We start from the raw sequence: 12,352 nt of genomic DNA on the forward strand, positions 1-12,352 counted from the left end.
TCAGATCTTTACAGACATTGATCAGATCCCCATTCATTTCACCCCTCTTGTGCCAGTCCTGGCCTGGCACCCACAGCAGCAGCTCCCTGGGAGACTGCTCCATGGTGTTATGTCCATGAGCATCCAGTGATGTTATCTCCATGAGCATTCAGTGGTGTTGTTATCTCCATGAACATCCAGTGATGTTATCTCCATGAGCATCCAGTGGTAGTGGTATCTCCATGAGCATCCAGCCGCTGCTTCTGGTTTGGGTATTTCTGCCTTCTGGCTCCTTTCCCCATCCCACATGGGACTTTTCCTCCCTCCCTGCAGGTGCCTGGCCAGCCCCAGATGCCTGTTTCCAGGACGTGAACATGGCCGGCAACACCTACGGCAACTGTGGTAAAGACAGCCAAGGGCGTTATGTGAAATGTGACAAGAGGTGGGTGCAGTGCTGACACCCATGGATGCCCCATCTCCTCCCCTTGCACCCATAGCCATCCCCCACCCATCCCAGTGAAGGGACTGGAAGAGTCCTACCCCAACATCCTGGCATCACCCCTTGGGCCAGCTCCATTTTGGACCTGAGGAAGCCACCACGTCCTTCCAGGGCTCATTCCCCATCACTGCTCAGAGCTTGTCCCACCAAATGTCACCTCTCAGCCCAGCCTGAAGGGAAAATCAAAGACATCATCAACAGGAGATGCTATTTAGGAAGCATAGAATAGTGGTCTCATAGAACCATAGAGTCACAGAATGGTTTGGATTGGAAGGGACCTTCAAGATCATCCAGTTCCAACCCCCCTGCCATCAGCAGGGACACCTTCCACTAGACCAGGTTGCTCAAAGCCTCATCCAACCTGGAATAGTCTCCACTATTCCCAGTTAGACCAAGGATGTTAAGAGGCATCACCTCACCTGTTCCCTCCAGCATTTCTCTGTGCTGTCCATGATTTATCTAAGCCCTTTCTGAACCTCTCCCATCACAACCCAACATGGCCATAAATTCAGAGGGAGGTGAACCAGCAATCAGTGGGGCAGGGTGTGATGGGGCAGAGAGAGTGAGATGGCTGGTAGCTACATCTCCTGCCCTCACCTCAACTGTGTCCTGCTCCTAGGGACGCGATGTGTGGCAAGATCCAGTGCCAGAGCTCAGCTAAGAAGCCTCAGGGGACCAACACCGTCTCCATTGACACCACCATCCGCTTCAACGGACGGGAGGTGAAGTGCCGAGGCACCTACATGTACACGGCGAAGGATGACGAGGAAGACCTCTCTGACCCTGGGCTGGTGATGACGGGGACAAAATGTGGAGATGGGATGGTGAGTACCTCTTTCTAGGGCTGGGGTTTCCTACAGGAGATCAGCTCCTTGGCTTTGTCCCAGCTCCAACGTAGACATTGTCTCTTATCTATATTACAGCCAGGCCATGGGACGTGGTTTCCCCCATGCTTGTTAGACATTGCCCTGATGATATCTCAACTGGGCCATTTCTAGACATCACCAGATGCTTGTGTGTAGGCCATCAAACCCTTTTCTCCTTGGCCTCCATGCTGTTTTCCTGATTCAATGCATAGTAGAGCAACCCCAACAAGAGTTGTGTGCTCCAGAACTTGATGGATGAGGCTTCCTCCTATGAATAAACTGGGGGGGAAACTGTGTCAGGAACCAAGATGACAGATCCAAACAGATGCTGCTAATTGAGCAGTACTTTTTTTTACAGCTCCTGTATCTCCAAGTACATTACAGAGGGTCAGTTCAGTTGAGAGAGGGCAGAACCTGGTAGACAACACGGTAGCGGGGCTACGTGCCAGACAAGAGCTGGTTGGGGAGATGTGGCCTCTGCTATTTGCCATTTTAATTGAGAAATTTTCATCCCACTTTGGGATGGAAGCCCAAAATGTTGACATTTTCATGAGAAAGGATGGCTGGTTTTGAAATCCACTGTTGTTTTTTTTGGCTGGTGTCTACATTTTAAAGCCAGATGGGAAATGCCTTCTCCAGGAGTTGTCAGGTGGCTTGTCAGGGAATTGGGGGTGGGAGTGGTGGTGGCTGGTCTCCACTGAGCTGTTCTGGATGGAGGAATGGCAGAGGTTTCCTGGGTTGTGCTGAAACTTGGAGTGAAATGCATTGACCTGAAACAATACGATTTAACCAACCCGCATTTTCCAATGGACAACATCCTTCCAGAGGACTCCCAACTGTGAAACCAGAAGATCACTGCCCCCCTTCTCTTGGGCCTTTCTCTAACCTTGACTTCTTGGTTCTCTCTCAGGTTTGTAAAGATCGCCGGTGCCAGAATGCCTCCCTTTTTGAGCTGGAAAAGTGTGTTTCCCGGTGCAATGGCCATGGGGTGAGTTATTGCCTGAGACCTACAGAAGGCTCCTGAGATGAGCACAGATTCTTGGACCAAAACCAAGTGTCTCCTATGGGGATGAGCCTTGCAACACTGTGGGCATCTGCTTTTCATTACATCAGCTATGGGTGAGACTGAGCTGAGGTCTTTGCTTACCCGTGTCCAAGTTAGAGGAAGAAGATCACTCGTGATGTAAGGACCATGTGCAAAATTTGGATCAGGGTCCAGTTTGAACTGGAGAGTGTTTAGAGCTCAGAGCAGATGCCTGTTTTGCTTCTGAGAGCAAAGCAAGAGTCAGAAACACAACTGGGACTCCAAAAAGGCAGGACAATAGTTCAGTGAATAGAAAGAGCCACTCATGTCCAAATCTTCAAGACTACAAAGATTTGACCTCTGAAGAACGCAGGGCTTTGTCAGATAAGGCAACAACAATGGTTTAATGAGAAGATCTCAAGGGGAAGATGTTCAACAAACTTCTGGCCTAATGTGAGGTATGAAGGACATCAGGCTTTTGTCAAATGGTGTGAAAACTGAGGGTATGAGAGACCTGTCTTCAAGATTTCTGCAAAGAGCAGGGAAATAGAATTGTTTTGGTTGGAAAAGACTTTTAAGATCATTGAGTCCAACCAAAAAGTTAATGCTGTCAAGTCCACCTCTAACCCATGTCCCTAAGCATCACATCTACATGTCTTTTAAATGCCTCCAGGGATGGAGACTCCACCACTTCCCCGGGCAGCTTGTTCCAATGCTTGATAACCCTTTTGGTGAAGAAATTTGAAAAATGATGTACAAGTGGTGAACATTGGCCGGGGTTAAGCTCCTTCAGCCCTGACTCCTGCCACTGGCTGTCTGCCCTCATCTCCACCATACAGACCATAATTTCCATACGTCCCTTGTGATCTCCAACCCTCCTTCTCTCTCTGCAGGTCTGCAACAGCAACAAGAACTGCCACTGTGATGCTGGCTGGGCTCCCCCGTACTGCGAGAAGCCGGGTTTGGGTGGCAGCGTGGACAGTGGCCCTGTGCAGCGCGACAGTGAGTCACGACTTCTGGTCCAGTGCCTTGTGATGTTGGTGGGGCTGGAGTGATGCCATGAGAGGGAGGGATGGGGTGATAAAGCTGCTAAGAGCTCTGCTCCCAAATGTGTTGGGTTTGGTCTGTTCAGGCAAACTCACAGCCTGTCCCCAGCTCTACTTGCTTGGTGGCCACCCATTTTTATCAGGGGCCACCAGCTGGTACTGCTCCCTTTTTGGAGGTATGATCAGCAATGATGTCTCTAACCTGGGTGGCCAGGAATGAGCAGACAGGACCAACATTTGCACTGAATGGAGTTGGAGGCTGCTGGCTCTCCCAACCCCACACTCATCTTAATGCTTTCCCTGCTAGATCATGAAGCCATCTTAGTAACCCTTCTGCTCATCTTCCTGCTCTTCCTCCCGGCCCTGATGATGAGCATCTACTTTTGGTACCGGCGGGAGAACTCACTCCTGAATAAATGGATAAAGGAGATGAGGAGGAGGAGCCAGGAGACATATAGGTGGGTGATGTGTCCTAAATCCCTTCTGTCTTGAGGACCTAGTGAGATCCTGAAATGTTTTCTTGACACTGGCAGCATCTAGCCTGGTAGGAATGGTTGTGAGGGAGTTGGTGGTGCATAGGGACTGCTTCAAACTGGTATGAGACCTGATTGAGATAAGAAGAGCTCTCTCATGGGACAATCTGAAGCTCTCAGCTCTCCCCTGAGCTGAGGACAGGAATGGTCTGTGGGACAGGCCAACACCAGAATCACAGAATCACAGAATGTTAGGGATTGGAAGGGCCCTCCAAAGATCATCCAGTCCAATCCCCCTGCCAGAGCAGGAACCTAAATGAGATCACACAGGAAGGTGTCCAGGCGGGGCTTGAATGTCTCCAGAGAAGGAGACTCCACACCCTCCCTGGGCAGCCTGTCCCAGGGCTCCGTCACCCTCACTGTAAAGAAGTTCCTTCTCAAGTTTAAGCAGAACCTCCTGTGTTCCAGCTCACACCCATTACCCCTTGTCCTACCATTGGGCATCACTGAGAAGAGCCTGGCTCCATCCTCATGACATTCGCCCTTAACATATTTATAAACATTAATGAGGTCTCCCCTCAGTCTCCTCTTCTCCAAGCTAAAGAGCCCCAGCTCCCTCAGCCTTTCCTCAGCAGGGAGATGCTCCACTCCCTTCATCATCTTGGTGGCTCTGTGCTGGAGAGCCAGCTTCATCATCACCAGAGAGTGATGATGAAGGTGGTCTGGTACTGAGGATCTTTCTGGCCACCTGCTCCTGGCAGGCTACAAGAGCTGGAAAGGCTCTGAAGTAGCACTGAATTTAGATATTATTTCCCCTCTCAGTACAGGTACAGACACACACATGTCCCAGAGTCCCTGCAACAATTTGAGAAGAAAAAAACCCCCCAGAACCAACCAACCTACTTCATTAACTTAATTATCTCCAGACAGACCTGTCATCCCTGCTCACCCAGCACTGCAGGACTGTCTGTTAACAATCTATTAGTGGAGACAGGACCTCGCTGACGTGCAGGGAGGTGACTGTTGCAAAAACAGTTGCTTTATTTTACCATCTGTCATTTATGTTTTTGATCCTGGACAGGAACAAAACCATCAGTCTGAAGTCAACTGGTGGCCATCCCAAAGCTGCTTTCACCTTGCGGAATATTTCCACCTCCAACCACACTCATAAAGTAAGTGAAAACTCTCCTTCCAGGTTGGTCCTCCCTGGGACATCATCCTTGTGGGTGATCACATCTCTCTTTAGCAACTGGACAAGCAACTGGTCCTCCGTGCTGGTTTTGCATTGTGTCTACACTGTGAGCCCTTGGTCAGTTGTACACATCACTCCTAAAAATGAATCTCTTGAGCTCTACATGCTCCAAAAGACCCTAGTGATTACCAGGAACCTTCACTGGCAAATTGTCCATCATCATGGCAAAGCTTAGCAGGGGTTCTGCAATCCTACTGATGACTTTGTGCTGGGTCACCAGGGAGGCAGATGCTTCTACTGCTGGTTGTGTCAGTTCTGGTGACCTTGCAATGAGTAAGCCCAGGGCTGAATTTAGGTGGAAAACGGTGGTCTTTTTAAGCATGACCACAGTGGCTAAGATCAAGGCAGAAGGGATGATGTCTCCCATCTCTGTAATGCAATCTGGTGGAAATCTGGTATGGATTCACCAGATCTGGCCCTGGTCCACATCTCCTGAGCCCAGAACCTTTCTCATCCCTCTGTGCTCTCATGTAGTTAATGAGGAGCAAACGTGTTCAGCTTTTGGGTGGGATGGGTCCCAGAAAGTGGAATAAATACCCAGTGCTCCTCTTGCAGCTCCCTAGCACCCAGACCTTGAGGGGACATCTGCTTTTTAGCACCCAGAAAAACACACCTGAGGGTTTTCTCCATATTTCTGCTTTTCTCATCCCTGCAGGCAACGCGGGCTGCGTTCCCCTCCAAACCCAGTGCTCACCACCCTGGCTCTCAGCCCGTCAATGTTGTCCACCCTCTTCGTCCAGCTCCCCATTCCATCCCTCCACGCCCAAGAGAACCCAAGCCTGCCAGGCCACCTCCACCAGTCAGCAAGATGCCCGTGGTCCCCACCAAAACTGTTGTCTCCCAGGCTAAGTTGCCACCTCCAAAGAAACCTCTTCCAAGCAGCCCTGTGAGGACCCCACTGGTGAGCTGGGCTTTCCTTCCAGACTGATAGAAATTCCCTGGTTTTTGGTTGCCTGTGACTCTTTTGGGTTGGGCACTATTAAGGAGCTCTCATGCCACCCTGCAAGATGAATCTGTTGCAATGGCTGAAGAAAGCTCATTAGATAATGAGAACATTTTAAGGTAGTTTGGGTGGTGGTGTTACATGCTTTGAAGCATCTCAACTCTGCAGCAGGAGAGAAAGGTTTGTAGGAGGTTGTTGGATGCTCCTCTAAGAAAGATGTCTCTCCTCATATGCTTTGTGATCCCAGGTTGTCCAGAAGCATCAGCCCCCACGTCGCCCACTGCCTGGAGGTCCTCTTCTGGCCAAAGAGCTGCCCCCTGCACATGGACAGACCCTGCTGGTCATGGTCCCTCCTACCAACTTCAAGGCATCGAGTATAAGTGCCACGAGCCACCCCACGAGGCCATTAAAGTAAGCTGAGAGAGGAGTTGAGCTACTGCCCACCACTGCTGGGGTCCTGCAGTTGGACACAGTGTGGGGTCTTGTGGGTCATGTCTGGGTGGGAGATCCCAAACATCACTGTGGTGTGATCTGATCTGCCCCTTGTGGTGTCTTCACCATGACTTGGGTTTCTGCTGCTCCTCCCTGATATGGCTGATGTGTACAGGCCAGGCTGCTGAGGAGCAGGAGAAATGCTCTGGGATATGTGGGTCTGTACCCACTGCTGTAGGTACAGAGGAGTTTGAAGCCCACCAACTTTGAGGTAACTGGTCTGTAGGGCATAGGGGATCATTGGTACGGGGCATCTGGGGGCAGCAGCAACAGGTAGAAAGGAAATCAGAAGATGTCCCTAATCCTCCTACCTGAGGAGCAACCACAACCAGTGTTTGTCCTGATGGGAACCCTAAATACATAACAAACCCTGTGCTGATGGTCCCTCTTGTGTGGTGCAAGAGAAGGGCTGCCCACCAGAGCAAGATACCTGTGGGTGTCTGGGGTCTGCAGCCATGCTTCTTCCTGGCAGGACCCCTCAGATTTTGGCCAAAGTTGGCCAGTGGTGACCAAGGTTGGGACTTTGGGTCTTATAGGTTCCTAACAGGTTAAGGGAGATGCCATCCTTCGGTGGGTGCATATGGCCTCTTGTCCCAGAGCATGGAGGGGGCTGTTGGTGAGCTGCTGGGGGACAGTGAAGTGAAGGGATGGACACTGATGCTCTGTTTTGTCTTTCCTCTCTACAGACCGATGCCACCTCAAAGGTGAGTCACAGACACCATGCAGGGGAGCATGGGGGGATGGTCTTTGCTGCTTGTTGGGACATGTCCATTGGTTAAGCAGTGGGCTAGGACCCAGGAGACTGAGGATTAAATGTCCCCCTTCCCAGTGGCTCTTAGATGAGCAGGACATAGTCTGGGTACCCAAACCATAGGAGGGATTTGGTACCTGTGTCCAAGGCAATGGAGGACATGGGCTTTCCACTTTGGAGTTGGGAGTTGGGAGGACTTCAATCCAAGTCCTTTACAATGTCCCTACTACTTTCAGCTCTTGCTGTGTTGCTAAATCCTCTGGAAATAGGTTAGTAGAACCTCAGGAGATCATACTTGCATCCACTCCTGCTAGCCAGGCTTGTTGGCCATATCCAACCATGGAGAGAAGGCACCATGCTGGACTGAAGTTAGCCCTCATCACCAGATGATCTGCTTTGCTAATTACTGCTTTGACCTTCTTGGACCATTTTAGGTTCCTGTCTTTGTAGCTGCCACTACAAGGAGGTTGAATATGCCACAGAATTTTTTGGTGTAACTCAATCCCTACGGCTCATCTCTTCTCATAGATAAGAGGGACCTTTCTGTGGTCCCAAAAGAGAAAGATGTGGCACATCCCAGCAGCCAAACTTGGCTCCCTCCCCAAACAATGTGGTTTTGTCCTTGCTGCCCTCCAGGAGCAGTCCCTGTTCATCTTCTGCCCATGTCAGAAAGTGTTGACTGGCAGGGCCAGACTTGTGCCAGGGAGCAGGACGTGCCCATGTCCTGGTCTGGCTCATTACTTGACACAGCCAACATGCCAGGGAAGTGTTGTCTTTCCTGGATGGATGGGGTGAAAGTTCCTATGAATTCCCAGGATAGACTCTAGAGTCCATATGGGGTTGGTTGATTTGGTGATGCCTTTTGGTAGTACATGAACCACCTTGGCTGTTCTTGGGAAGCCAAGAGCAGTAACCCCTTGGGGGACATGATTCCTGCAGCTGGTGCAACCAGTTCTCACTGCTGGTTACTGCCTGGTGCCACCATATGCTTTGGTGGACTCTGTGTCCTATCAGGGTTTTGAGGTTATGCTGAAAGAAAACACCTCAGAATGATACAATTGGGTTGTATCTTTGACAGAGGATATGGGTGACCATGACACTCCAGGTTCCCTCTGGTCTCAGGGACAGCAGCTAGTTTTCCCCCTCCTAAGATGTGGAAGGATGGTTGTAGTGGAGGTGGTGGATACTTGGTCTCTGCACTGGAATGAGTTGTCTCCTTTCTCTTTCTTCTCACTCTAGGCCAGTTCCAGCCATCAAAGTTCAATCAACCTCCTTCCCCTTGAAGAAATGACAAACCAAGGACACCTTAAGCCCATCCTTCCTGAGCTGGCTCTCCTGATTTGCACTGCTGCTGGCCACAGGGGTCTTTTATTCCTCTCTTGTTTTATTTGTCTTTTGATACCAGAGGACTATTTTTATAAGACAGAATATGTGTTCAGCACAAAAACTGTAGTGGTGGGGGGAGGAGAAGGGAAATTGGTACCATGATGTCACTAAGGGTTGAGGTGGGTTGGTGGTGGAGTTACCATGATGGAGATTCCACCACAGCTCCTGACATCACTTCCTGGACGATTTATCCCTTAGCTTTAGTTTCTTCTTGACGTTGCACATGGGCTGGGATGGGGTGACCTGTGGTCAAGTGAACATCCAACACTGATGAAAGATGCTGATGACAGTGGCAGCAAAAGCCGTGTAATATCCTTCTAGCTACCTCCTCCTTCTCCTCCAGGCCTGGTGAGACTCCCTCACCACTCACTGCCACCAGAGTTCAATGCTGAGCATTGTCTCCGGGGAGACGTTTGCCATCAGAGAAAAGTGATTTCCAGTTTGGGCCATGCCATACAGTACTGGGATATTTTCATGAAGGATCCAAGTTCTCAAGTTCCTCCTGGCCTCCTGCGTGATTGCACAAGATAAAAAAACCAGTGACAATCCTGGGGCCATACCTGGAAGGAGAAACTGTCTGGGAAATGGTTCAATGTCTACAGTGCTGGTGGCAGCTGGTTACCAAGGTGCTTTCAAGGGGCTCAGGAGCCCCCCCATAAACACTGCATGTTCCCTGCTCATGGGGCAAGTCCAGCAGTAGCTCTGTGAGCTGCCAACACTCTACTGTCCAAAGGAGGAAGGAACCACAAGCCGGGAACAAGAGCAGGAAGACCTCCTGCCTGTGCCATTGGCTTGCCCAAAGGCCTTGGCCAAGCCATTGCATTTCTCTGTGCCTCAGTTTCCCCATCTGTAAAATGGGGGGTAATACCTACCTCACAGGGGTGTTGTGAGGTTTAACAAACTGATGTCTTGAAAGGGCTTTACAATCCTCAGATGAAAGGTGCTGTTGACCCGCACAGTACTATACCGTGCCACTTTCTTATGACTTGACATGCGGCTCTGTCAGGGTCTGAAATGAAATCAAAGGCTTTGTACAGTCTCTTGGCTCCTCTGGCTCTTTTCTTGCTCAGAAGTTCCCTGAATCTTTAGACACCAAGGGCTCTGGGTCTCCCACCACACCAGGGCAAAGAGACATCCCTGGAAACTCTTCTGTTAGCCCTTAAACCTGGGATCTTTGGGTCCAACTGTGTGTGATATATCAATTACCCTGGGGTAGATCCCATCTGACCTAGGACAAATCCTTTTGAGTTGTGTCCAACCAATGTAAAGGTTGTTCATGATGTAGGCTCAGGGGCAACCCTCTGGAAACTCTTCTGGTGTGTCATTATCCCCAGTGTTACAAAATGGGCTGCTAGTTTCAGGTTGTGGGTAAGACCATCTTAATTGAAACTGTCCTTATTCTCTTACCATCAGACTTTGTTTTGAAGTCTTTGGTCATGCTGTTTTCCAGTATGGTCATGTCTTTTCCAGGCTGTTCAGCCTGGAGAAGAGAAGGCTCCAGGGAGACCTTCTAGTGGCCTCCCAGTATCTGAAGGGGTTACAAGAAAGCTGGGGAAGGACTTTTCATAAGGGCAGTTAATGCCAAAACAAGGGGAAATGGGTTTAAGCTGAAAGAGGGGAGGTTTAGATGAGATATTAGGAAGAAGTTCTTCACTGTGAGGGTGGTCAGACACTGGAACAGGTTGCCCAAGGAAGTTGTGGATGCCCCCTCCCTGGCAGTGTTGAAGGCCAGGTTGGATGAGGCTTTGAGCAACCTGGTCTAGTGGAAGGTGTCGCTGCTGATGGCAGGGGGGTTGGAACTGGATGATCTTTAAGGTCCCTTCCACCCCAAACCATTCTATGATTCTATGCACATAGGTCTTCCCTGAAGCATTTCTGGTCCCTCCATATCTTTCTTGGTTGGTGGATGTAGGATCCATTTTACTCTGATAACAAGGCACAGAATCATTAAGTTTGAAAGGGACCTTTTGAGATCATCCTCAGATGACCTCCAGAGGAGGGAATAATGAACCAGTTCCTAACCCTTCCCAGGGTCACATTCTTTTCAGTGATGTCCCAAAGACATGGTCAGACTTGAGGAAGAGCCTACAGAGCTCCTGGAGAGGGGAAACTGCTCCCTACCTGTGAATGACCTTCCTCCTACTGTCCAGTATAGGCGTTAGCAGAAGGTTAAAGAGTTGAAGAGGGTTTGGAGAAGTTGCTGCAGTGATGGAGTGGTTGGAAAAACTTTTCTCAATGAGTCAGACCATTTGGCTTAACGGCAAAGTGAGGGATGACAGCTCTGCAGTCTAAAAACACCTCTGGGGCCAGCAGTTGAAGGATCATATCAAGCTAATGCAATGTCCCCGGTCTTGGATTCTTGCCCATTAAAGTCACCTACCTGGCCATCACACTCCTCTTCATCTCCTCCTGTCACCAGTGGGGTGAGATGAGGAGTTCACCCTCTACAGCTACCCAAGCTTCACCACCAGTGAAGAGCCAGGACATGCATGTTCAAGGGCTAAATTTGAGCTATTCAGGCTAGAAAAGAATTGATAGAAACCCCCATCTCTGATCTGAGGGACCTCATGAAGATGTGCACAGCCCCAGCATGGTAAGTACTCAACAACCATGTTTTCACTCTTCTCAAAGACCCTTTCTCTACCTGAGATGTGTCCTTGAGATTTTTCTTGAGGTGGACTGGCTGTGCCAAGGTGCAGAATGACCCATCACATCCCTTTTCCCCAGATAAGAGCAGTAGAGCTGAGAATGGTCCTCCCAGTCCACATGTCCAGACCAACCAAGCTCCTCTGCCCTTAAGCTGTAAGACCTCTCCCCACTGGGAGCAGAGGTTCAAGTGGGTTGTAATTTAGGGATGGTCCACAATGGTCTGTGTGCTGGCTCTGTCTAACCTGAGATGGTCACAGGGAGTGCAGATGGATGATGTCCATCCTGACGCACCTACAAATGTAAGGCATGGCCTGTGGCCCATGGGACAGGCAGGATTTGAGGACTGGTTAGAGAATTAGTGGTCTGGGTGACAGAGCCCTGGGACAGGCTGCCCAGAGAGGGTGTGGAGTCTCCATCTCTGGAGATGTTCCTAACCCACCTGGACACTTTCCTTTGCAACCTGGTGTAGGGAACCTGCTTTGTCAGGGGGGTTGGACTGGATGATCTCCTGAGGTCCCTTCCAACCCCACCATTCTGGGATTCTGTGAAATTCGTGAATCCAGGCAGGACTTTTGGATGTCTGTATGACACTAGATGGCAGCAGATGACCATGAAATCTTCTGCTCAACCTTAACTCTGAATCGTGGCTGGGCTTTCCAGGGACCAGATCCTCAACTGCAGCTTTTCTCCTTGCTCTTTCTCCCCTACTCCATCACCTGAATCCTATTGAAAGTGAAAGCTTCCAAGTGTTTCTCATGACTCATTAAGCTTGAAGTCCATCCAGGTGGAGCTTTCCACTTTATAAAGGGATCCACTGGGAGCTTGGGTATGTTTGGAAAATGATGGTGGAGAGCTGAAAAGTCCCAGCCCTTCACTGCACTGTGTCTTCAGCATCAAAGGTACCTTCTTGGTTAATGGGGCCTCACTCAGACAGCATGTGCTTGGTGAAGGGGAAAGCTTCGGTGGTGGTCCTATCATCTCAGTCATTTCAC

At 50.0% G+C, this 12,352-nt stretch overlaps 1 protein-coding gene across 1 annotated transcript; it reads left to right on the forward strand.

The window, feature by feature from the left end:
• The first annotated feature begins 315 nt into the window (after nt 1–315).
• Nucleotides 316–8,712, forward strand: LOC104531534 (disintegrin and metalloproteinase domain-containing protein 19-like). Its single transcript, XM_010176435.1, has 10 exons — nt 316–421; nt 1,098–1,302; nt 2,255–2,332; nt 3,262–3,370; nt 3,722–3,872; nt 4,969–5,059; nt 5,795–6,040; nt 6,330–6,493; nt 7,261–7,278; nt 8,565–8,712. The coding sequence occupies exons 1-10, from the start codon at nt 354–356 to the stop codon at nt 8,614–8,616; spliced, it is 1,182 nt and encodes a 393-aa protein (XP_010174737.1). The 5' UTR covers nt 316–353; the 3' UTR covers nt 8,617–8,712.
• The last annotated feature ends 3,640 nt before the right edge of the window (nt 8,713–12,352 follow it).

The sequence above is a fragment of the Antrostomus carolinensis genome, unplaced genomic scaffold (genome assembly GCF_000700745.2).
Source record: "Antrostomus carolinensis isolate BGI_N321 unplaced genomic scaffold, ASM70074v2 scaffold37269, whole genome shotgun sequence".
Classification (NCBI taxonomy): domain Eukaryota; kingdom Metazoa; phylum Chordata; class Aves; order Caprimulgiformes; family Caprimulgidae; genus Antrostomus; species Antrostomus carolinensis.

Excerpts from the sequence above, each read along its gene's own strand:
- LOC104531534 (XM_010176435.1), top strand. The coding sequence starts at position 354 with ATGGCCGGCAACACCTACGGCAACTGTGGTAAAGACAGCCAAGGGCGT. Across the intron at positions 1,303-2,254 it reads CAAAATGTGGAGATGGGATG|GTTTGTAAAGATCGCCGGTG; the intron begins GTGAGTACCTCT and ends GTTCTCTCTCAG. Across the intron at positions 5,060-5,794 it reads CCTCCAACCACACTCATAAA|GCAACGCGGGCTGCGTTCCC; the intron begins GTAAGTGAAAAC and ends TCATCCCTGCAG.